Source organism: Mesoplodon bidens, assembly GCF_964165515.1.
Source record: "Mesoplodon bidens genome assembly, chromosome: 6".
Taxonomy (NCBI): Eukaryota; Metazoa; Chordata; class Mammalia; order Artiodactyla; family Ziphiidae; genus Mesoplodon; species Mesoplodon bidens.
The window spans coordinates 37744955-37768817 of NC_138162.1; the positions used below are offsets into that span (position 1 = coordinate 37744955).

At 47.8% G+C, this 23863-nt stretch overlaps 2 protein-coding genes across 4 annotated transcripts in view; one reads left to right on the plus strand and one right to left on the minus strand.

Moving 5' to 3' along the window:
- The window catches only part of ZFP37 (ZFP37 zinc finger protein), a 48595-nt gene that overhangs the window by 14372 nt on the left and 10360 nt on the right, over positions 1-23863 (minus strand). The gene's annotated exons all lie outside the window — the stretch shown is intronic.
- LOC308618911 (dolichol kinase-like) lies at positions 16947-19743 on the plus strand. Its single transcript, XM_081237255.1, is given in 2 exon segments — positions 16947-18102; positions 18106-19743. Coding segments are annotated over 2 exon segments (1614 nt in total). The 5' UTR covers positions 16947-17982; the 3' UTR covers positions 19600-19743.

Sequence of the window (23863 nt, forward strand, 5' to 3'; positions counted from 1 at the left end):
TCGCCGCCGTACAGTGGGGACCTGGCGCTCTCGACGGGCTCAGAGGTGGGTGGCCCGGCCAGCTGAGATGGTCTCGCAGTGGTGAAATGCAAGCGGGCAAAACCTGGCTTGCAGACTGCTCCCTGCAGAGTGCTTCACTGTGCCTGACAACCCACCCCCGGCGCTCAAAGGTTTCAACACTTAAGGACAGAATTTGGAGTTGCTTTTCCCAGTAAGTGCAGCCAGCTGCGGGGAAACCGGGAATCGCACTGCCTACCGCAGACTCCAGAAAGCTGGGATAATGAGAGAAATTGGAGGGAAAAAGAAGAAAAAGCCCAATCGGGCAGATGCCATTGTTTTATAGAGAGAGAACGCTAATCTTTGAAATATATGTCTTTTCATTTATGGTATAAGAACAATGAAAAAACATGAAGCATCAGATTAAGTGAATACATCAATCCTCAGTGAGAACCAGAGTTTGATGGTGATGTTTCAGCCAAATAATCAAACCCAAATAAGCAAGCAATTGGAGTAGAAATAGTTTCCCAATGGGCCAGTTCATGTACAAACTTCGTTCATTTAATAGTTGTTTGTTGAGCTTTTATACTATATGCAGACTAAGTTGCTTGGGTTTGCTAGCTAACGAGAAAACTGGAGATTCAGACACAGCCTTTGTTCACCCTTGTGGAATTTACAATGAGGCAGAGGGCTGGTAAGTTATCACAAATATATTGTTCTTTTTTCCAGAGCCAAACATACCCTGTTTTGCACCTTCCACTTATATGTGCTAAAGAATCCCAAAATACAACAGAGTAAATTAGAAGATCTAATTGGCTTTATTAAACGATTCATCAGTGGGGCAGCATCCTATCTAGCAAACAGAAAGGCCATCTGAGGAGCTGTACAAAATGGGGAGCTTTTAAAGGCAGAAAGGGGCTGGGATAGGGGAGTCAAAAACAAAACAAAGGATTATTTCAAGCAAGGTCACTTTCCTTTGAGGAAAAGGGTAAGGGGGTTGGTCCCCAGGCCCAGCAATGCTTTCCTAGTCTTCTGACATCAACTCTAGGGCCTAGCAAAGTATGTTGTAAATATTATGATGCATAGAATCCTAATATGGCCCCCATTAACTCTGCTCCCTAGTGTAATACCTTTGTGGGATCTCCTAACTTTCAATGCAAGAGGAACCTGTGGTTTGATGGAATATTACTTCCATGATTAGATCCCAAATCAGTTGATAAAAATGGAGATAATCTTGGTGGGGCTGATTTAATTGGGTGAGCCCTTAAAAGTGGCTAGGCCCTTCCAGAAGTCAGAAATTCCAAAATTCCAAATGTGAGAAGGCCTGTGGAAGGAGCCACATGGCAAGGACCTGAGAGCAGCGGCTGAGGACTGAGAGTGCTTTTTGGTCTACCACTAGCAAGACAACATGGACCTCAGGCCCACAGCTGCAAAGCAAATGTTTCTGACAAAAACCTGAGGGAGCTTGGAAGGATATCTTTCTCTAGTGGAGCCCGAGATGAGGACACAATCACCCAACACCTTGATTTCAACTTTGTGTGCCCTTGAACAGAGCCCAGCCATACAATGCTCAGACTTCTGATGTCGTGAAACACTGATATAATAAATTTGTGTTGTTTTAATCCAGTAATTAGTGATAATTTGCTCTGCAGCAATAGAAAACTAAGGACTCAGCGAAAATTGAAGGATAATTGTGATTGAGATTCCTCTTCATCTACTGGAGACACAGCACCTCCCCTGTGTCCCTGACAGAGCATCTTTGAGCCTCGCCTTCTGCGTGTGAGCAGTTGACGCCCATCCTCCTCAGATAAAGTCCTGACTTTGTCCTTACAGTACAGTCCAAAGAGGTCCATTACTTACATTAAAAAAAATAACTCTACTTTCTATCTGATCCCAGCTAGCTGTGAGAGAAGAGAGGCAGTCCAGTTTCTCCAGACTTTGCTTTAACAATATCAGTGTTTCCTCACCAATCCAAACAAATTCCAACCTATCTATAAACAAAATGCTGTTCTCTACTGTAACAGTTCTCCAAACCTTGATTCTAATAATTAACTTATCATCCTCATATGGCCCTTAGGGGGCAGTATTCAGAGACAGAAGTGGGTGGAAAAGCATAGGAAAGGCAGGGTATGGATATTCCCTGCACTGAAGAGGAGGAAGAGAAGCAAGGAAGAGGGGAGAGAAATTAAGAAGATAAATGAGGTTGGTGAAAATAGGTCATGGAATGGTGACAAGGAACTTTCAATCTACCAGAGAAGTGCCATCATTTCTTGGCATGGCAGAGTCTGTCAGTTTCCAGGCTCAGGATAAATAGTGAAAGAGTGAATCTTCTTTTTCTTTTCCTTTTGGCCACACTGCGCTGCATGCTAGATCTTAGTTCCCTGACCAGGGATGGAATCTGCGTCCCCTGCAGTGGAAGCGTGGAGTCTTAACCACTGGACCGCCACAGAAGTCCGAAAAGAGTGAATCTAACACTTGAATCAATTTTGTCAAGATGGTAAGGATCAGTGTGTGGGTTGTACACTTACATGTGAGTTTTTGTGTATGTGCAGACATTTTCAACTGAGTAAAACAATTGTCATATCAAAGAAAGCCCAGGAAATTGTCTCTGCTTTCCATGACCTCTACTACCTCTTCTGGTCTCATGAGATTCTACTATCTGCACAATTTTAGGTACCTGACTTAGAAACTCTGTTCCCTCCATTAGCCTGTAGTCTGGCTCTTGACTATAAAGACTTTCTTACAATAGTCTCTAGGAAATGTCCTACCAATGGACTTTGTGTGAGACTTGTCCAGAAAAGTTAAGAGAACTGTGTGATCTCACCTATCTATGTTTTCTCATGCATGCATTCAATAATTCATTTTCCACCTGTAGATATCTATTGAACATCTATAATGTGCCAGGTACTAGGCCAGGTATTGTGGATACAATAATGGGAAAAATATTGAAACATGGGTCCCATTCAGGGAGCTTAGGATGCAGGGGAGGAGACGAGTAGTATTCAAATGAGCACACACAATATTAGGACTATGATAAGTGCTTCAAAAAAGATACATGGTGCCATGAGAGTATGGATTATAGACTTAGATTTATGTAAATTACCAGGAAGAAAGGACATTTCAGCTGACATTTGAAGGATGAACAAGAATTAACTATGACAGCATTACAGATTGAATAATTGCATGTGCAAAGCCTAGTGCCACTTGCCAACTCTCATCTTTACAAAGAAGAATCTGGAACCTTCCTTATCTCCCCTACAGCCCTCCTGGGTCTCAAGAACCTCCTTTGCTCCATCCATTATTGTGTCCTCATTCTTCTCCTTTCTCTTTAAGGGACAGGTTCCCTTGGAGAAAATGCCTATTTTCTGTATAAAGGACGTTGACTCACATGGTTCGCATTGCCAGGGCTCTTGCCTGGCAGCCCATCCCACATCATCCATGCATATCGTTCTATATTATTCAGAGACTGAAGAAGGGCCATGCCATGCAAGTGGACAACTTTATGGATAGGCACAATACGTCAAATCAGTGAGACACAAAGCTCCATATAATGTCCAAGGAATTGCTTTTCAGAAAGACATGAGTTCAGATTTTCAGGTTGGTTGGTATAAAGATTGCACATGACGGAAATATTCTGTGTCTTGAGGATGAAGTGGTGGTAACATGGGTTCGAATACATTTGTGAACATCTGCTTGATGTATGCACTTACATGCTGTGGAATCAGGTTTAAAGTGGATACAGTGGAGAAAGGAAACAGGAAAATGAAGGGTAAAGGAAGGATTCAGGACAATACCAGAACACTTGTAAGCACATTCACAAAGTCACACTGACAAAGGACTGCCAGAGTAAAAAATTTATTGCAGTACATGGAAAACACAATGGTCCATAATAAGTAAAAATGTAAATTTACTTTCAACACCAAAAATCTACAGAGTCCCTCCTAGAACCCAGATTGCTCATCTGATATAAAGGTTTGTTCAAGGTAAGTTTCTAAGCATAACTTCGAAGAAACCCAATCTCTGGTCAAACCCGAAGACAGACAATTGTTCTTTGCAGTGGAACCTACCCCGGAATCGATCTATCTCTACCTCCAACATCTAATCTATCTATCTATCTCTATCTATCTATCTACCTATCTATCTGTCTCGTCCTCCTCCTCCTTCTCCTCATCGTCCTTTCCCCATCTCTCTCTCCTTTCATTTTACACATGAAACAGGAAAATACGGAGGGATGAAAAGGCACAAATCACATCACTAAGGTTCGCAGTCTGAACCGCAGAAAAACAGAACTGTTTTCCTCTGAATGCACATCCTGGCTGCCTGTCTTCTGGACACGGGGACACATCTCGCTGAGCTGGGATGCGGCAGGAGCTGATGTCTGGTGCGTGCTGAACAGCGTTCCCGGGACAAGTGGATTTCTGTCGGCTGTGGGGGAAGCTCGTCGCCTCCGGGTACACGACGCTGCCGCGGAGCCTTGCACGGCGAGGTGGCGGCGCGGAGTCCGGCTGTCTCTTGGGCGGAAGGGAGCGGCCCTGGGAAGGGCGGGGAGCAGCTGGGTGCGCCCCTAAGGCGATGGCGCCCAGGGCGGGGAGGGCTGCGGGCCGGCGGGCCCGGAGCGCGCGGCGAGCAGGGAGTCGAGCGCCGCCAGCGCCCAGTGCAGGGCCGCGCCCGCGTGCGCCAGCTGCCAGGCGAGCCAGGCGCGCTGCGCGGCCGTGGGCTCCGTGCGGCCGGTGGACAGCGGCAGGAAGGCGCCCCCCGGGGCCCGCAGCTCGCCCAGGACCACCTCCAGGGCGCCCATCTGGTTGCAGAGATTGGACGTGAGCGCCGCCAGGGGCGCGCGGGTTTCGGGCCACAGGGTTCCGCGACGGCGTTTGCGGGCGGGGGGCCGGGCCTCCGCCGGCTTGTGCTGGCAGCGTCCCCAGCTCCTGACCCACGCTGGCGATCGCGACCGGGTCCTCCTGCCGTGGAGGCGCCAGGGAGTGTGGGCCGAACCTGCGCGGGAGACAGAACGGGAGGGATTCAGGTGATGCGCGCCGCTCCGTGGGTCAAGGTCACCATCGCCCCTTCCCTGTCTCCACTCCCCCACCCGACGCCCCACACCCCACCACGCCTGACTCTGGTGGCCTCTTCCAGGATCTGCTGGCAACCGGGGCCAGGTCCTGGATGCCTTGCTCTCAGCCCTTCTGCCTTCAGGGGCATCTCACCGGGGTCAGGGTCTTTCTCAGCACCCTGGGGGCTCGGCTTGCCCCTCAGGTCCTTCCCTCACATCCCCACCTCTGCCGAGGCCCAGCGCAGACACCTACCTCGTCTGCGGTGAAGTCCTGCTCTGGAGGAGTCAGGCTGCTCCTTAGCTCTCCGGTGGGCTGGGGGTGGTCGTCCCCTCACCTTCTCTTCTCCAGGTCCGTTTCCTTGGTGGAGACTGTCAGGGGGAGCCATCAGGGCTTCTCCCCGCTCGTGCCTGGTGACCGCTGTGGGTGGAGAGGAGGAGAGGAGTGAGTGTTCCCTGACCTACCTCTGGAACGTGGGGGAGAGTGGATTAGAGGAGATTCCAAGTCCCACCGCTCCGCCCACCTCCATTCCACCAAGTCCCCCAAGCTCTGGTTTCCTCCTGCTCCCCACAGCCTCCATGGGCAGCTCCCTAGGGCCGGGTCTTTCCTGTCACTGTGGCAGCTCCTGAGCTGCGTGGCAGGCATGCCCCTGGAAACCCTCCCTCAAGTGCAGCCCCCAAGGATGGCACAGCTGGTAGAGAGCCCCGGGTCACAGGGAATCGGGACTTCACCTCGGGTTTCTCTCACCACTTGCAGTGGTGTGAATGTCACGTCTGGCCCCTGTTCCTTTGCTCCTTAGCCCAGTATCTTGTGTCTCCCAAACCCTCTCAAGCATCACTTAAAACAAATGTCTGCAAAAAGAACCTAGAATTTTACCTCCTTTGCTCTGACAGCCCTCTCGGGTCTCAATGCTTCCTATTGCTCTCCGTCTTTCTGAGGGGTGTGCATCTCCTCCCTTCTGTTTTAGAGGCAGGTTCTCCTCGGAGGAAAGCCTTCCATTTTCCCTGTGGGAAAGACCTTTTCTCTGCTGGCCAGGCTGCCTGCCACTTGCTGCCCCTGCCATTTCATCCAAGCCTCCCGGCTGAGCCACAGGTCTGGAGGCCTGGGGAGTGGTTCAGGGAATGACTAGGCCAGCAGAGGCCGTGGCCTTTTATGGCTTCCCAGCAGCCCACTGCCGGGTCTCAGATTGGTGCGCAGGAGACCACACCCACCAAAGAGAATTGCAATGATGAGGTTAAGGGCTGTTTGGGGTATCCCACTGACTTCCTTGGTCCTCAGGACGTTGTAGCTGTACATTTCGGAGCATTTCGGCTCTCTGCTGTATGTTAACGTCACAAAAGGGCACTTGTTTTCTGGTTTGTTTCACGGTGCTTTTTATCTGTTTGTTTCACCAGTTCTGTGTGTGTCTGCATCCCCTTTGGCCCCTACTCAGGTCTGCCATCCTGACAGGAATGCCACCATAGACACTACAGGATGAAGGACTGTGGTTAGGCCCCAAAATCATGTTTTTACCAAACTTGGGGAAATATCAGCCATTATATCTTCAAAAGTTTTGTATGTCCCATTTTCGCCTCTCCTCTTTTGGGACTTCATCTACATATATGCAAGACATTTTTTTTTTTTGTCCCACAGGTCACAGGTTAGTGTCTTTTCATCATTTTTCTCTGACTTGTTTGATCATTTCTACTGATCTATTTCAAGTCAGTGACTCTCTCCCCTCTAATTTACATTTGGCAAATTTATCCTGTGAATTTCAAATTTCAGACATTGTATTTTTCAGTTCAAGAGTTTTCTTTTGGTTTTTCAGTGACAAGGATGATTGAGCATTTTTCAGTTCCCTCCCTTCTGTTTAATTTTTGAATTTACACCTTAGGGAAGATAAGCTTAGGATACAACTTGTACAAATAAGAAAATTGGCTCTTATTTCCCTAAAACCTATATTGGCATAAACACACAAAAATTATTATATGTTGCCCTTATAAGAAAAAAAAAGTAAAATGACCTGATCCAGACTGCTCCCTTAGGATCCTGATCACTGGCTGTAAGTGAATGACGTTCCTCCTCCCTCTCTATCTGAATATCCTCCTTCGGTGCTTCTCAAACTGGAACCTGCATCAGAATCTCTTGGGGGGCCTTGGAACACAGAACACATGGCCCCACCCCCAGTGCTCTGACCCTCTAGGTCTGGATTGAAGCCTGATATTTACATCTGTAACAAGTTCCCAAGTGATGGTGATACTGCTGGTCCTGGGATCACACTTTGTGAACCACTCACCTACTTGGCAGAATTTAAAAGACAAAGGCACGTTCTCCTTGAGGTTACTCATCTCACATGGTCCTGTGAGATATGGACTAAAGTGAGCCTTCCAGAACGGGGATGTAGGGCAAGACGAGTCCTTTCCTCTCTTCACATTAGCATAGATTAGATAGTCATTTTTCTACTTAGAAATGCTGTGAGTAGAGACTATTAAAACCAACCAACAAACCAACCAGCCAGTGCCAGATGCTGCAATATAACTGCCTTAGGGAAAGTGATCACAAAAAAAAATTTTTTTTTTCCTGGAAGGGCTTCTGTGCTCATGGCGTGTGGCCGAGGGAAAGCAACAGGTCACCCTTAGTAATGGCGATGTGGCCCAATGTTGTTCACACGAAGTAAATCAGACCTCTGAAGACAGGAGAATCCAGAGTGAATGATGGGAAAACAATCCAATTTATACTTGCTATGGGAAGTATAAATACGTGGTAAATGAAGAGAAGTCAGCCTCACATGAGCTATGCTTGCTACTGTTTTGGTTTCCCTGAAGGCTACAGGACCTCCCCGGCTTGGCTGCTCTGAACCTAGAGGGGTCCTACAAATGTAGGGGCCCACAGGCGCAGCTGGCGGTGACAGTAGCCTGGTAAGGGTGGGAAGATTCTAGTACAAGTTCCAATGTGTCTGTGGGTTTTCCCTACACCGCCAGGGAATTTCTGAGACCAGTCTGGTGTCTTACAATCCTGACACTATCTACTCAGGGACAGCTTCCGATTCCACACGTTCAGGGCTCTGTCTTACAAGACAGCCCCTTCCCCACTTCAGGTGCAATCGCAAGTCCAGGTTGTCAGCTGTGTTTCTGGGGGATCCACTATAGCTCAGAGGTTCCAACGACCCCTCTTGGATTCAATTAATTTGCTTACAGAACTCAGAGAAACATTTTACTTATTAGAGTATCACTGTATTATAAAAGGCTGTCCCTCAGGAACAGCCAGATGGAAGACATGCATAAGGCAAGGCATGGGGAAGGGGCATGCCTTTCCAAAAGGCATCTCCCCAAATCTCCATGTGTTCGCCAACCTGGAAGCTGTCCAAACCCCAGCCTTTTTGTTTTTTACAGGGACGTGATTAACTCATTACACATTGATGATGGGTTCAACCTCCAGATTCTCTCCCCTTCCGGGGACCTGGGGGTTCCGATAAAAAGTGCTAATCCCCTAATCACCACATGGGGTCTTCTGGAAAGCAGCCCCCACCCTTTGGTGACCTGGGTGCTTTCTAAATGTCATCTCATTAACATAACAAAACCCATTTATCATTCTCATCACTTAGGAAATTCCAGTGGGTTTAGGCGCTGAGCCAGAAACCCTGGCAAACACCAAATATATATTTCTTATTATGAATCACAACATCCAGACCAGGAGGACAGCACCTTCCCTGAGTGCAGGTGTAGCCCTTAATCATCCACTTTATACTGGTTTTATCTGTGATCTCTTCGGATCTAAATTCTGTGCCCATTAAAGGCAAACCTCTGGGATATATGAAATTTGGATATTTTGAGCAAAATTATAAAGAATACTGACTCCCCCATGGGAACCTGCTCGGGGAGCCACATTGGATTTTAACACTTCAAGAAGCCTACATTCACGTGGCCAGTTACCATGATTACAGCTGAAGGATTTATTTCCAGACGTGACATACAAACCATCCCAATGGTGACCCCAGAATGAGGGGAGAGCAGGGACTTCCAGACACATGAGCACTTGGAATTAATTGCCACTCTCGTAACTCATACACTTTCTAGCAAGATGTGACACCTTATATCATACGTGGTCCAAGATAACTGGTGAAAAAATATTGATACGTCTCCGAATCCAAGTAAGTAACAGTTAATGAAGCCTCAGAACAGGTAAGGACTCCATAAGCCCCAGCAACCCAGAACATTCCTTTTTTCTTTTTTTTTTTTTAACTTTTTATTTTCTATTAGAGTATAGTTAAGAATGTTGTTAGTTTCAGGTGTACAGCAGAGTGAACCTTCTCATTAATGGGACTGAGCTCCTTGCTCTGAGGTCTGGGTACCTTGAGTCTAACAAGATTCTGTTTGGCTTTTGCTGGTTTTATCAGCCATAGGCAGCAACAACCTGACCTACAGGTCCCACTGATGTGGTGGAGGCTGCTTTTATAGAAGAGTAGCTGTGCAAACAGACAAATCGGTCTCCATACCCTCCCTCCTGCTCACTCACAGAAATTATTCCATCCACAACTACACTGTTTGCCATTAGAGCCAGCAAATATATCCATCAGGTGCTTCAAAGAAATCATGGACCATTGCTTTCACTGGCTGAGTCCTAGGTTATTTTTAACACTCTCCTATGTCTTTTTGTACCCTTTGGACCAAGTTGAAAAAAAAAAAAAAGTCGATATCCAGTACAAAAGAAGAAAGAGGAGTGAAAAAAAATTAAATTCAAAACTTGATATGTTGTGGAGGGCAGAAGTCCTAAGGCTGGGTGTATGCAGCTGCCTATTTTGTAAACAACATTATTTTGGGGCCTAACCACAGTCTTTCATCCTATAGTGTCTATGGTGGCATTCCTGTCAGGATGTCAGACCTGAGTAGGGGCCAAAGGGGATGCAAGTAAAACAGACCAAAAGGTTTCCTCGTCCTTTATACCAACACCTTGTTGACCCCTGGCATAAGAGGGACCCATGCTAACACATGCAGACACACACAGAACTGGTGAAACAAACAGATAAAAAGCACCGTGAAACAAACCAGAAAACAAGTGCCCTTTTGTGACGTTAACATACAGCAGAGAGCCGAAATGCTCCGAAATGTACAGCTACAACGTCCTGAGGACCAAGGAAGTCAGTGGGATACCCCAAACAGCCCTTAACCTCATCATTGCAATTCTCTTTGGTGGGTGTGGTCTCCTGCGCACCAATCTGAGACCCGGCAGTGGGCTGCTGGGAAGCCATAAAAGGCCACGGCCTCTGCTGGCCTAGTCATTCCCTGAACCACTCCCCAGGCCTCCAGACCTGTGGCTCAGCCGGGAGGCTTGGATGAAATGGCAGGGGCAGCAAGTGGCAGGCAGCCTGGCCAGCAGAGAAAAGGTCTTTCCCACAGGGAAAATGGAAGGCTTTCCTCCGAGGAGAACCTGCCTCTAAAACAGAAGGGAGGAGATGCACACCCCTCAGAAAGACGGAGAGCAATAGGAAGCATTGAGACCCGAGAGGGCTGTCAGAGCAAAGGAGGTAAAATTCTAGGTTCTTTTTTGCAGACATTTGTTTTAAGTGATGCTTGAGAGGGTTTGGGAGACACAAGATACTGGGCTAAGGAGCAAAGGAACAGGGGCCAGACGTGACATTCACACCACTGCAAGTGGTGAGAGAAACCCGAGGTGAAGTCCCGATTCCCTGTGACCCGGGGCTCTCTACCAGCTGTGCCATCCATCCTTGGGGGCTGCACTTGAGGGAGGGTTTCCAGGGGCATGCCTGCCACGCAGCTCAGGAGCTGCCACAGTGACAGGAAAGACCCGGCCCTAGGGAGCTGCCCATGGAGGCTGTGGGGAGCAGGAGGAAACCAGAGCTTGGGGGACTTGGTGGAATGGAGGTGGGCGGAGCGGTGGGACTTGGAATCTCCTCCAATCCACTCTCCCCCACGTTCCAGAGGTAGGTCAGGGAACACTCACTCCTCTCCTCCTCTCCACCCACAGCGGTCACCAGGCACGAGCGGGGAGAAGCCCCGATGGCTCCCCCTGACAGTCTCCACCAAGGAAACGGACCTGGAGAAGAGAAGGTGAGGGGACGACCACCCCCAGCCCACCGGAGAGCTAAGGAGCAGCCTGACTCCTCCAGAGCAGGACTTCACCGCAGACGAGGTAGGTGTCTGCGCTGGGCCTCGGCAGAGGTGGGGATGTGAGGGAAGGACCTGAGGGGCAAGCCGAGCCCCCAGGGTGCCGAGAAAGACCCTGACCCCGGTGAGATGCCCCTGAAGGCAGAAGGGCTGAGAGCAAGGCATCCAGGACCTGGCCCCGGTTGCCAGCAGATCCTGGAAGAGGCCACCAGAGTCAGGCGTGGTGGGGTGTGGGGCGTCGGGTGGGGGAGTGGAGACAGGGAAGGGGCGATGGTGACCTTGACCCACGGGGCGGCGCGCATCACCTGAATCCCTCCCGTTCTGTCTCCCGCGCAGGTTCGGCCCACACTCCCTGGCGCCTCCACGGCAGGAGGACCCGGTCGCGATCGCCAGCGTGGGTCAGGAGCTGGGGACGCTGCCAGCACAAGCCGGCGGAGGCCCGGCCCCCCGCCCGCAAACGCCGTCGCGGAACCCTGTGGCCCGAAACCCGCGCGCCCCTGGCGGCGCTCACGTCCAATCTCTGCAACCAGATGGGCGCCCTGGAGGTGGTCCTGGGCGAGCTGCGGGCCCCGGGGGGCGCCTTCCTGCCGCTGTCCACCGGCCGCACGGAGCCCACGGCCGCGCAGCGCGCCTGGCTCGCCTGGCAGCTGGCGCACGCGGGCGCGGCCCTGCACTGGGCGCTGGCGGCGCTCGACTCCCTGCTCGCCGCGCGCTCCGGGCCCGCCGGCCCGCAGCCCTCCCCGCCCTGGGCGCCATCGCCTTAGGGGCGCACCCAGCTGCTCCCCGCCCTTCCCAGGGCCGCTCCCTTCCGCCCAAGAGACAGCCGGACTCCGCGCCGCCACCTCGCCGTGCAAGGCTCCGCGGCAGCGTCGTGTACCCGGAGGCGACGAGCTTCCCCCACAGCCGACAGAAATCCACTTGTCCCGGGAACGCTGTTCAGCACGCACCAGACATCAGCTCCTGCCGCATCCCAGCTCAGCGAGATGTGTCCCCGTGTCCAGAAGACAGGCAGCCAGGATGTGCATTCAGAGAAAAACACTTCTGTTCTTCTGCGGTTCAGACTGCGAACCTTAGAGATGTGATTTGTGCCTTTTCATCCCTCCATATCTTCTTGTTTCATGTGTAAAATGAGAGACATGGGAAAAAGAGGATGAGGAGAAGAAGGAGGAGGAGGACGAGATAGACAGATAGATAGGTAGATAGATAGAGATAGATAGATAGATTAGATGATGGAGGTAGAGATAGATCGATTCCGGGGTAGGTTCCACTGCAAAGAACAATTGTCTGTCTTCGGGTTTGACCAGAGATTGGGTTTCTTCGAGGTTATGCTTAGAAACCTACCTTGAACAAACCTGTGTATCAGATGAGCAATCTGGGTTCTAGGAGGGACTTTGTAGATTTTTGGTGTTAAAAGTAAATTTACATTTTTACTTATTATGGACCATTGTATTTTCCATGTACTGCAATAAATTTTTTATTCTGGCAGTCCTTTGTCAGTGTGACTTTGTGAATGTGCTTACAAGTGTCCTGGTTGTGTCCTGAATCCTTCCTTTACCCTTCATTTTCCTGTTTCCTTTCTCCACTGTATCCACTTTAAACCTGATTCCACAGCATGTAAGTGCATACATCAAGCAAATGTTCACAAATGTATTCGAACCCGTGTTACCACCACTTCACCCTCAAGACACAGAATATTTCCGTCATGTGCAATCTTTATACCAACCAACCTGAAAATCTGAACTCATGTCTTTCTGAAAAGCAATTCCTTTGGACATTATATGGAGCTTTGTGTCTCACTGATTTGACATATTGTGCCTATTCATAAAGTTGTCCACTTGCATGGCATGGCCCTTCTTCAGTCTCACTTCATCACTTACTCTTAGTAATACAGAACGATGCGTATGGATGACGTGGTATGGGCTGCAAGGCTAGAGACCTGGCATGTCCTGTGATCAAGGTCAGTGGTTGGGAGAGAGTTAGTAGGATTTGTCTACATGTAGTAAACGTTGCTTCTAGGGATCCATGCCCGGATGGATGGGAGGGAGGGTGATTTCTGATTGATGATGGAAAACCTCCCAAACTCATGAGGCAAAGTTGGGGTGGCCAGGGACCTCGTGGCCGAGGTCCATTGCTCACAGAGGCAGGTCTGATTTCTCGGGGTCTGGGCTCTGCACGCAGCCTGACGTGTCTTGGTTTGGACCATGGCTCTTTTTGATTTTCCCTCTTTTCAGTAAATGAAGACCCTGAAAAAAATGCCTCATTTCTTTTTTAATTTTACCCTTGGACAGAATCTGTGGTTCTCCCCAGGAGTCTCTGCTTATTCTGGGTCTGGTCCCATAGCCTCTTCTCTCAGAGACAGAAGACCCCTGGGGAGCAGGAGGTGGTTCCCTCAGACACAGGTGCTGATCCTGGAGCCTCACAGTTCCTGGCATCATGACTCTGACCTTGACCTTCCTGTTGCTTGTTAAGAGCATTGTGACCTCAAGACTGCTCCAGTCTGAAGATGTGGATTTGATGTCCTTCCCTGTATAGGGAAAGAGGGAGCCTTGTAATCTTAAGGACTTTGCTTATCTGGTTCCCTCCTGGGCTGTGAGTACATCTTTGGGAGGACTTTTCTCATTGCATTAGTTCCACAAGCTACCCCTGTTTTGTAATTTAGGAACTGGTCCAAGACTGACTTGTTCTTCAGAGTTTTAACATCCACCTTGTCCTGGAAACACCTCTGGTTTCTGGTGGGCCTGGGCTCTCTCTGCACAGAGCCGAACACACTCTTGCCTCTGTGACATGCATCTTCTGGACCCTCCCCTGCTTTCCAGTGGTGAAGCCCCTGAAAAAATGCCTCATTGTATTTGGAAGGTGCCCTTCAGTGGAGCAGGTGACAGGCATGGGGAAGCCTGGGGTGTATTCTGATATTTCGATTATTTACTATTATCTTGTGTATTTTTGTGACATTTAGGGGGTTTTGACATATAGCAATGACAATCCATCTTACCCTTCCCCTACATTCTTTTTTTAAAATAAATTTATTTATTTATTTATCAATTGATTGATTGATTGATTTATGGCTGCATTTGGTCTTCATTGCTGGGCAGGCTTTCTCTAGTTGTGGTGAGTGGAGGCTACTGTTTGTTGCAGTGGCCGGCTTGTCATTGTGGTGGCTTCTCTTTGTTGCAGAACCCAGGCTCTAGGCGCGTGGGATTCAGTAGTTGTGGCATGCAGGCCCTAGAGTACAGGCTCAGTAGTTCTGGCACTTGGGCTTAGTTGCTCCGTGGCATGTGGTATCTTCCCGGACCAGGGCTCCAACTAGTGTTCCCTGTGCTGGCGGGCAGATTCTTAACCACTGCATCGCCAGAGAAGTCCCACCCTTCCCCTACAATCTTAAAGATTCTTTTTAATATTTGCTTTTTTGGCCTTTAAAATGATATCTCATTTTGATTTGCATTTATTTAGATTCCAAATACACTAAAACGTTTATTAGGCATTTATGTGTCTGCTATTGTGTATTATATTATTTCTTCATATATTTCCACATCTATTCACATTACATTTATCCTACATCACAGTAGATATGCCTTATTGAGCTGGAAAACTATAGGTTACACACTGAGCCTTATGACCCATGCACTATTATTATCCATATATCAGCAACATGAGGTATAGAGAGATTAAATAACTTGTAGTTTTTCTCTACTGACGCTGAAGACAAATTTCTTTGTCACAGAGATAAGAGAAGTCCTGACTAGAAAGAGTTCTTTTCAGCTTTGCTAGGAAAGCCGGAGGAGCTCTACTTAGGTCACACATGTGCTTGTCTGCCTTCTGCCCACAGGGATAAATGGTCTTTGTCTCTGGTGGCCAGTAGAGGGCGTGAATTCCCTCCTGTGATTTCCACCTCCCTACAAAGTCACTAGCGCCTGGATTTTGTTTCTTAGCAGATGCTGCCTTACTTTGGGCAGCCCTGGACTGCCCTCATGTCCAAGTTAGCTTTTCTTTTTCTTTTTTTAAAATTTTCTTAGGTATAATTGATATAATATACGCTGGGCATATTTAAACAATACAATGTGATAAGCATTGACAAGTGTATACACCCATGAAACCATCACCACAATCAAGGTAATGAAGATATCTATCATCTCCAAAAGTTTCCCTGTTATAGTCCCTTCCTTCTGCTACCTGCCTGTCTCTTACTCTCTCCCCACCAGACAACTACTGAGCTACTTTTTATCCCTATAGATTAGTTTACATTTCCTAGAATTTTATGTAAATGGAATCATGCAGTATAAATGATTTTGGGGTGGTCTGGCTTTTTTCATTCAGCTTCATTATTTGAGATGCACCCCTCTCTGGTTCCTTTTCGTGGGTGAATAGTAGTCCACTGCATGGATGTACACATTACTTGTTCACCTAATGATAGGCATTTGGGTTGTTTCCAGTTTCTGGCAATACAAATAAAGCTGCTATGGATTTTCCTGTATAAGTCCTGTGAGGACATATACTCTCATTTCTCTAAGCAAATATCTAGGAGTGGAATAGATGACTCATACAGAAGAGATAAATTTCACTTTTTAAGAAACTACCAAAGTGTTTTCCAAAGTGGCCATGCCACCGCTGTACATTCCCACCAGCAGTGGAGAGAATTCCATTCACTCCACATCCTCTAACACTTACTAGAGTCATATTTTAAAATTGTACCCATTTCATAGTTATGTAGTAGTATTCAATTGTGGTTTTAATCTGTATTTCCCTAATGACTAAGATACTAAGCATCTTTTCATTGTTTTTATCTGCCATCCACACATCTTTTCTGGTGAAGTGTCTCCAAACAAATCAAATCTGTCAAAAATATTTAAAGGAAAACTTTTTTCAATTTAAAGAACATCCATTCTCCAGCCCCATCTTTTTTATGGGTTGTGATCTGGCTCAGGCCATTATCTGGGCAAAGGGGACATCTTCATGTTCCTCCACCAAAAAGTGAGTGTTTTATGTCTGCCAATCCGGGAGGACAGACCTGACTTCAGGCTCCCCAAGATGCAGGGACCAGCTCTGGGAGCCAGCTCCAGGGAGCCCTCACCATGGCTGCCTTCCCTGAGATGTCTCTGTGGAGTCAGTCAGTCCTCGAAACGTGTGGATGAGGAATAAAGGTGTACTGGGGAAGAGGCTGGGATTGGGTCTCACTCATCTTAAACTGTGTTTCGTGTTCAAGGACATTAAAGAGTGGGCCCCACCCTGGTGCACTACAAACTGCATAATAAGGGCTTCTAGAAACTGTCAAGGACCTGAATAAAGAAAGGATAACTCTTGAGATGTTCACTTAACTGATCACACGTGAACTGAAGGACAGTAAAATGAAAGCACATGCAAGAGTGAGTCCCATTGCCAACCTCTCTGTATGCTGAGTGAAAGAACACATACATCATCCTGGACATGGGAGTATCTGTCACAGTCACTGACTGATGGCCCCAGTGTCAATCTCTATCTAAGTATTACTAAGTCTATTAACTACTTTCTTTCTTATTTTGAGACAACAATAGTCTAGGCTCTTTTTCAACTTTAATCTACGCTCTTGAAACACAGTGTGAATCTCCCTTTTTAAAAAGAACCGATGATTCTGTGAACCTTATGATTGACATCCTTGAGTGTATTTCCTGGGTTTAATATATGGAATTAGATTGTGAGTCACAGTTTTATTGGGTAAATTGTGTTCAAGCAAGAAAAGTGGATGTTAATTCTAAAAACCGAATTAGTGTTTATAATGTAAAAATCAACAGTGCACTTATTCACCAATCTCGTCTCTCAGTTACAGAGTCCAAGCTCATACTGCTCGCCCCATGCCTGGCCAATAAATCAACAGACAAGCTGCTGGGGCAAGGAATAGCAACTTTATTCAGAAAGCCGGCAGACCAAGAAGATGGTGGACTCGTGTCCCAAAGAACCATCTTGCCTGAGTTAGAATTCAGGCTTCCTTTATACTAAAAGGGGAGGAAGTAAAATCAAACATCTGGTTCTGGTCAGCCTCCAGAGGGGATGTGTTAATTTCTTCCTTCCTACAGTCATTCACAGGTGGACGTGGTCAGGATGTCTCTGGTGAGCTAAACTAAGGTATTTTGGCTTAATGCTCATTACCTGGGAGGCAGAGTTCCCAAAGATGGGCCATATGTAAAATTGAAGTTTATAGGCAACACCCCTTTAGTAATTAACTTGTGATAAAATACAAAGGTTCTTCCCTATTACATCCCCTTCTCCTCAGTCACAAAATTAAGACTGTCTCACAGCCTCTTTATTGTTAGGTGCGGCCATGAGACTGAGTCCTGGCCAAGTTTACGTGGCTAGAAGTGATATTTGGCCCGCACAGGCCTGGCCTATGAAAACACTCCCCCAAGAGACATAACATGCTCTTTCACCCTCTACAATGAGTGGGATAGACCCAAGCACTGGAGCCAGATTTGAAGCCATATGTTGACAATGGCAAATCCATAAAAAAGATGGTCCTGGGGTCCTGGATCATTGTTGGGAGAAAAGCCATAAGCAGAGTCACTTGATTTTGAAAGCCTACATTTAGGTGTGATATGAAGCAAACATAAGCTTGTATGGTGTTCAAACAATATTCACGTGTTTTTCTGTTGCAGAAGCTAACTTCACCTTAACTGATAGGAGTCTGTACACCAAAGAAAGTTTTCCATAAAAAATATATATATTCCCTTCTCGCAGCTGGAGAATGGAGAGAGAAGGTGCTAGCTGGACGAAGCTACCGCTCTCTGCCTGGCGGGGATTAAAGGGCCCAGAGTCCAGGGCGTTCCTAGTCACCCCAGTTTCCCCAGAGTCTCAGGTCTAAAGACATGACCCGAGAGTGCGCTTCCCCGGCCCCTGGGCCTGGGGCTCCGCTGAGCGGTTCGGTGCTGGCAGAGGTGGCAGTGGTGTTTGTAGTGGTGCTGAGCATCCACGCAGCCGTGTGGGATTGATACTCGTGGTGCGCCGTGGCCCTCGCGGTGCAGGCCTTCTATGTCCAATACAAGTGGGACCGGCTGCTACAGCAGGGAAGCGCTGTCTTCCAGTTTCGAATGTCTGCAAACAGTGGCCTACTGCCCGCCTCGGTGGTCATGCCTTTGCTCGGGCTGGTTATGAAGGAGCGCTGCCAGGCTGCGGGGAACCCATACTTCGAGCGGTTTGGAATTGTGGGGGCGGCCACTGGCATGGCAGTGGCCCTCTTCTCATCAGTACTGGCACTGGGCATCACTCGCCCAGTGCCCAACAACACCTGTGTCATCTCGGGCTTGGCTGGAGGTGTCATCATTTACATCATGAAGCACTCACTGAGTGTAGGCAAGGTGATTGAGGTCCTGGAGGTCCTGCTGATTTTCATCTACCTCAACATGATCCTGCTGTATCTGCTGCCCCGCTGCTTCACTCCTGGAGAGGCTCTGCTGGTATTGGGTGGTATCAGTTTCATGCTCAACCAGCTCATCAAGCACTCTCTGACTGTGGTGGAAAGCCAGGGGGACCCCTTGGACTTCTTCCTGCTGGTAGTGGTGGTAGGGATGGTGCTCATGGGCATCTTCTTCAGCACCCTCTTTGTTTTCATGGACTCAGGCACCTGGGCCTCTTCCATCTTCTTCCACCTCATGACCTGTGTACTGGGCCTTGGCGTGGTCCTGCCCTGGCTGCACCGGCTCATCCGCAGGAACCCCCTGCTGTGGCTTTTTCAATTCCTCTTCCAGACAGAGACCCGAGTCTACCTCCTAGCCTACTGGTCTCTGCTGGCCACCTTTGCCTGCCTGGTGGTGCTATACCAGAATGCCAAGCGGTCATCTTCTGAGTCCAAGAAGCACCAGGCCCCCACTATTGCTCGGAAGTATTTCCACTTCATTGTGGTAGCCACCTACATCCCAGGTATCATCTTGGACCGGGCACTGCTCTACGTGGCCGCCACCGTATGTCTGGCGGTCTTCATCTTCCTAGAGTATGTGCGCTACTTCTGCATCAAGCCCCTGGGCCACACTCTGCGAAGCCTCCTGTCCCTCTTCCTGGATGAACGAGACAGTGGACCGCTCATCTTGACCCACATCTACCTGCTCCTAGGCATGTCTCTTCCCATCTGGTTAGTCCCCAGACCCTGCACACAGAAAGGTAGCCTAGGGGGAGCCAGGGCCCTAGTCCCCTATGCAGGAGTCCTGGCCGTCGGTGTGGGCGACACGGTGGCCTCCATATTCGGCAGCACCATGGGGGAGATTTGCTGGCCTGGAAATAAAAAGACTTTTGAGGGGACCATGACATCTATATTTGCCCAGATCATTTCTGTAGCTCTGATCTTAATCTTCGACAGTGGAGTGGACTTAAACTACAGTTATGCTTGGATTTTGGGGTCCATCAGCACCGTGTCCCTCCTAGAAGCATACACTACGCAGATAGACAATCTCCTTTTGCCTCTCTACCTCCTGATATTGCTGATGGCCTAGCTGCTGTGCAGCAGCGATGAAGGAAACAGGGACATGGAGAAGACAAATGGTCCCCACAGCAGCCAGCCACTTGGGCTTGAAGAGCCAGGAGGGGAGAAGCAGATTTTTCAATTGATTCAGATTTAAAATAAAAATCAAAGCACTCCCGGAAAAAAAAAAACAACCAGCAATCCCACTACTGGGCATATACCCTGAGAAAACCATAATTCAAAAAGAGTCATGTACCAAAATGTTCATAGCAGCCCTATTTACAATAGCCCGGAGATGGAAACAACCTAAGTGTCCATCATCGGATAAATGGATAAAGAAGATGTGGCACATATATACAATGAAATATTACTCAGCCATAAAAAGAAACGAAATTGAGCTATTTGTAATGAGGTGGATGGACCTAGAGTCTGTCATACAGAGTGAAGTAAGTCAGAAAGAGAAAGACAAATACTGTATGCTGACACATATATATGGAATTTAAGAAAAAAAATGTCATGAAGAACATAGGGGTAAGACAGGAATAAAGACACAGACCTACTAGAGAATGGACTTGAGGATATGGGGAGGGGGAAGGGTAAGCTGTGACAAAGCGAAAGAGCGGCATGGACATATATACACTACCAAACGTAAGGTAGATAGCTAGTGGGAAGCAGCCGCATAGCACAGGGAGATCAGCTCGGTGCTTTGTGACCGCCTGGAGGGGTGGGATAGGGAGGGTGGGAGGGAGACGCAAAAGGGAGGGGATATGGGAACATATGTATATGTATAACTGATTAAATTTGTTATAAAGCAGAAAAAAAATAAAATTAAACTTAAAATATATATATATATATATATATATATTTCAAATTGGGGAAATATCAAAGACTCCCTGAAAATTTGCAAAACTAAATGATAAATGTAAATCATAAAGGTAATTATTTAAGGAATATAAATCATGTTCTTCTCTCTAAACTTTTTTTTTGTGGAAATTGAAGATGTACAAGCATGATTTTGGTTTCTGGTATTTTAGATCTGATACAAAAATACAAGGGTAGATTGCCTTCTTGTACTTAGCAAACAATAATAAAATTAAGAGTGTTCCAATTTCACTTTCTTCTTTATTTCCTGATTTTTCATAGGGATTTGTTAAATGGGGGAAAGCTCACTTCAATTTCCCCTCTGATAAGCTCCAAGGCACACTGGCTGAATGACCCCTGATTCAGAGAGCTACTGAGTTCTTGGAAGTTCCTCTGGACAATTCCAAGACAGGTACAAGCCTGAAGAGATTCTACCTTTATCTTCTGCTCCAGTTGTTCCTGATTGTGATCAAAGTTAGAGAGAGATTTATCAAGGAGGCTCTTATCTCAGGCTGCACTGTAGTCCTCTGTCAAGCAGGTTGAAAAGCGACGGATGGTCAAAACAGGTGCTTCGCTGCCTTTGGGGTTTTTTTTTTTTTTTTTTTTTGCGGTACGTGGGCCTCTCACTGTTGTGGCCTCTCCCGTTGCGGAGCACAGGCCCCGGACGTGCAGGCTCAGCAGCCATGGCTCACAGGCCCAGCCGCTCCGCGGCATGTGGGATCCTCCCCGACCAGGGCACGAACCTGCGTCCCCTGCATCGGCAGGCAGACTCTCAACCACTGCGCCACCAGGGAAGGCCCGCCTTTGGGGTTTTGATATCCCCTGTTCTTCTCCTGAAACTTGAAGTCAGTCCTGACATTATGGAATGACTTAGAAGAGATCCTTTCCAGATATCTTAAAGCCATGAAGATTTCCTTGCTCTCCAAGCTATGACACGAAGGCTTGTCCCAGGAAAGAGAACAGGTATGGCTAGAGCAGAGCATCTCCAGGGCCATCAACGAAAATCAGGGCCTCGAAAATTTCCGTGATTCTCCGAGATGGCCGCGAGGAGGCGCTTGGCTTTGTTCGCCACTCATCAACGGCCTGCAGAGGGCGCCCGACTCGCCCCGGGACCGATAGGCTCCTTAGTGGGTGCGGGATCCACGCCCTGGGTCCGGGATCCACGTCCTGAGTCCGGGAGATGTGGCGCCTTTTCCCGGACGAGAAACCCACTTACATTTATTGCAGGTCCGCCTGAGTGACCCCTGGGGGTTGCGGAAATAGTGAATAAAAAGTTTCTTTTCCCAGGCCCTGACTGCCAGGAGGAGCTCGGCCACGGAGATCTCTCGAGACTATTTTCTGAAAAAATGAGCACAGAACCTCCCGTTTTCCGCGCTTTCCCCATCTTTTTTTTTTTTTTTTTTTTGCGGTATGTGGGCCTCTCATTGTTGTGGCCTCTCCCGTTGCGAAGCACAGGCTCCAGATGCGCAGGCCCAGCAGCCATGGCTCACGGGCCCAGCCGCTCGGCGGCATGTGGGATCCTCCCAGACCGGGGCACGAACCCGCGTCCCCTGCATCGGCAGGCGGACTCTCAACCACTGCGCCACCAGGGAAGCCCCCCATCTTTTTACTCTCAACTTTCTCGTATAACATTTTAGCGAGACTTATCTTACAAAAGTATCCATTTATTGAGGCATTTGGAGTATCCATTTGTTGAGGCATTTAGAGGCTAGAAATCATCACGTGCTGTACTAATTTTTCCATATTCAGGGTTGTTTCTTGGGAGAGATCCCGACACAAATCCAGAGAAAGGGAAAACATATCCATGATCAGGGCAAAATATACAAATATTGGGGCTTCCAGTTGAAAAAGCTGGGGCCAGTGCCCACAGAGTCATGTGACATAATCACTTTTTTGGTGGAAATAATGGATTTTACAACCTTGTGTGTACCTGTCACCACTGTTCCTTATATAGCTGATCACTAGCATTATGTCAATATCATCTTTTTCTGTAGTATCAATGATTTCCTAAGCTAGATAATATCTAAATTTCTCTTTCATTTCAATAAAGTTAATAAATCTTTCTTCTGTTGTTATGACAGTATTCTTAAAGTGAACATGCCTTATAATCTGACATTTCTGCAGCAAGGAATGCATCTGTCATACAATTAAAAATAAGTTAAGTATAATATTTTGCGTCTTACTTTCTCCATGGTATTTCAGATCAAATGTGATTTCTTAGCATTATAAATTCGTTTGGAATTTTATTACACAAATAAGGTGGGGGAAAGAAAGCAATACTAATGGAGAAACACATGTAATGGTCATAGCCTCCCGAAACAGGCTCATTCTAAGACTGAGATTTAATCAAAGGATTATAGAATGCTCCCCCTCCCCCACAGTTTACCATACTAAAAGGAATTCAGTATAACAAGAGTGGATAACAGCTGAAAGAGCTACAAGACACAAACTCTCTCTGAGGAGGAGAATTTATGGAAGCCCAGAGTCCCTAGGGAATGAAAACTAGGACACTAGAGGTGTTTGAAGGCTCTAGAACCTAGAGTTACAACAAACATTAAGAACAGCTCAACTTCTAGCCCAGTTAACATAAATCTTCACACAAAAGGCCTATTTACCTCAGTTCATATGTTTCAATACAACATGTCTGGCTTTCAACAAAAAAAATTACAAGGCATGCCAGGGCCTCCCTGGTGGCGCAGTGGTTGAGAGTCCGCCTGCCGATGCAGGGGATGCGGGTTCGTGCCCCGGTCTGGGAGGATGACATATGCCGCGGAGCGGCTGGGCCCGTGAGCCACGGCCGCTGGGCCTGTGCGTCCGGAGCCTGTGCTCCGCAACGGGAGAGGCCACAACAGTGAGAGGCCCGCATACCGCAAAAAAAAAAATTTACAAGGCATGCCAAAGGGATATTTTTTTAAGTCAATATCAATAAGAACAGTGAGCTTTGTGGCATTTTAAATTGCCCTCTTCCATCCTTCTCTTCCCAGTTCCATGGCAACTTGAAAATCAGCAGGTTCACAACCAAGGTAGCTGTGAAAAACAGCAGCCTACAGGAAGGGACAATTGGTTCAGGAGCTCCCCAAAGCCCCATCTCCGGAGAACTGTCACTATTTGAACTATTTTTCAGCTCCCTGAAAAGGCCTCATTCACAGGCTTGTCTTTATTTGACCCAACTCGGAACTCACTCCATGGGAGAAGCCCCTGTCCCCAGAGAGAGGATCTAAAACAGTCAGTGACAGTTGTTTAACACCACAGCTGCCTGAAGCATTGATACTGCTTGGGGCAAACAGAGGCCAGCCAAAAACATAAGGAAAACCTAAGGAATGAGATGCCCATAGGAGGGTTGAAATGCTCTCACATATTCTTGGGGATCTAAAAGGTTACGTGTGCATGCAGGACTGTACACACACCCAGGAAACACCTAGGAAGGCCTAATC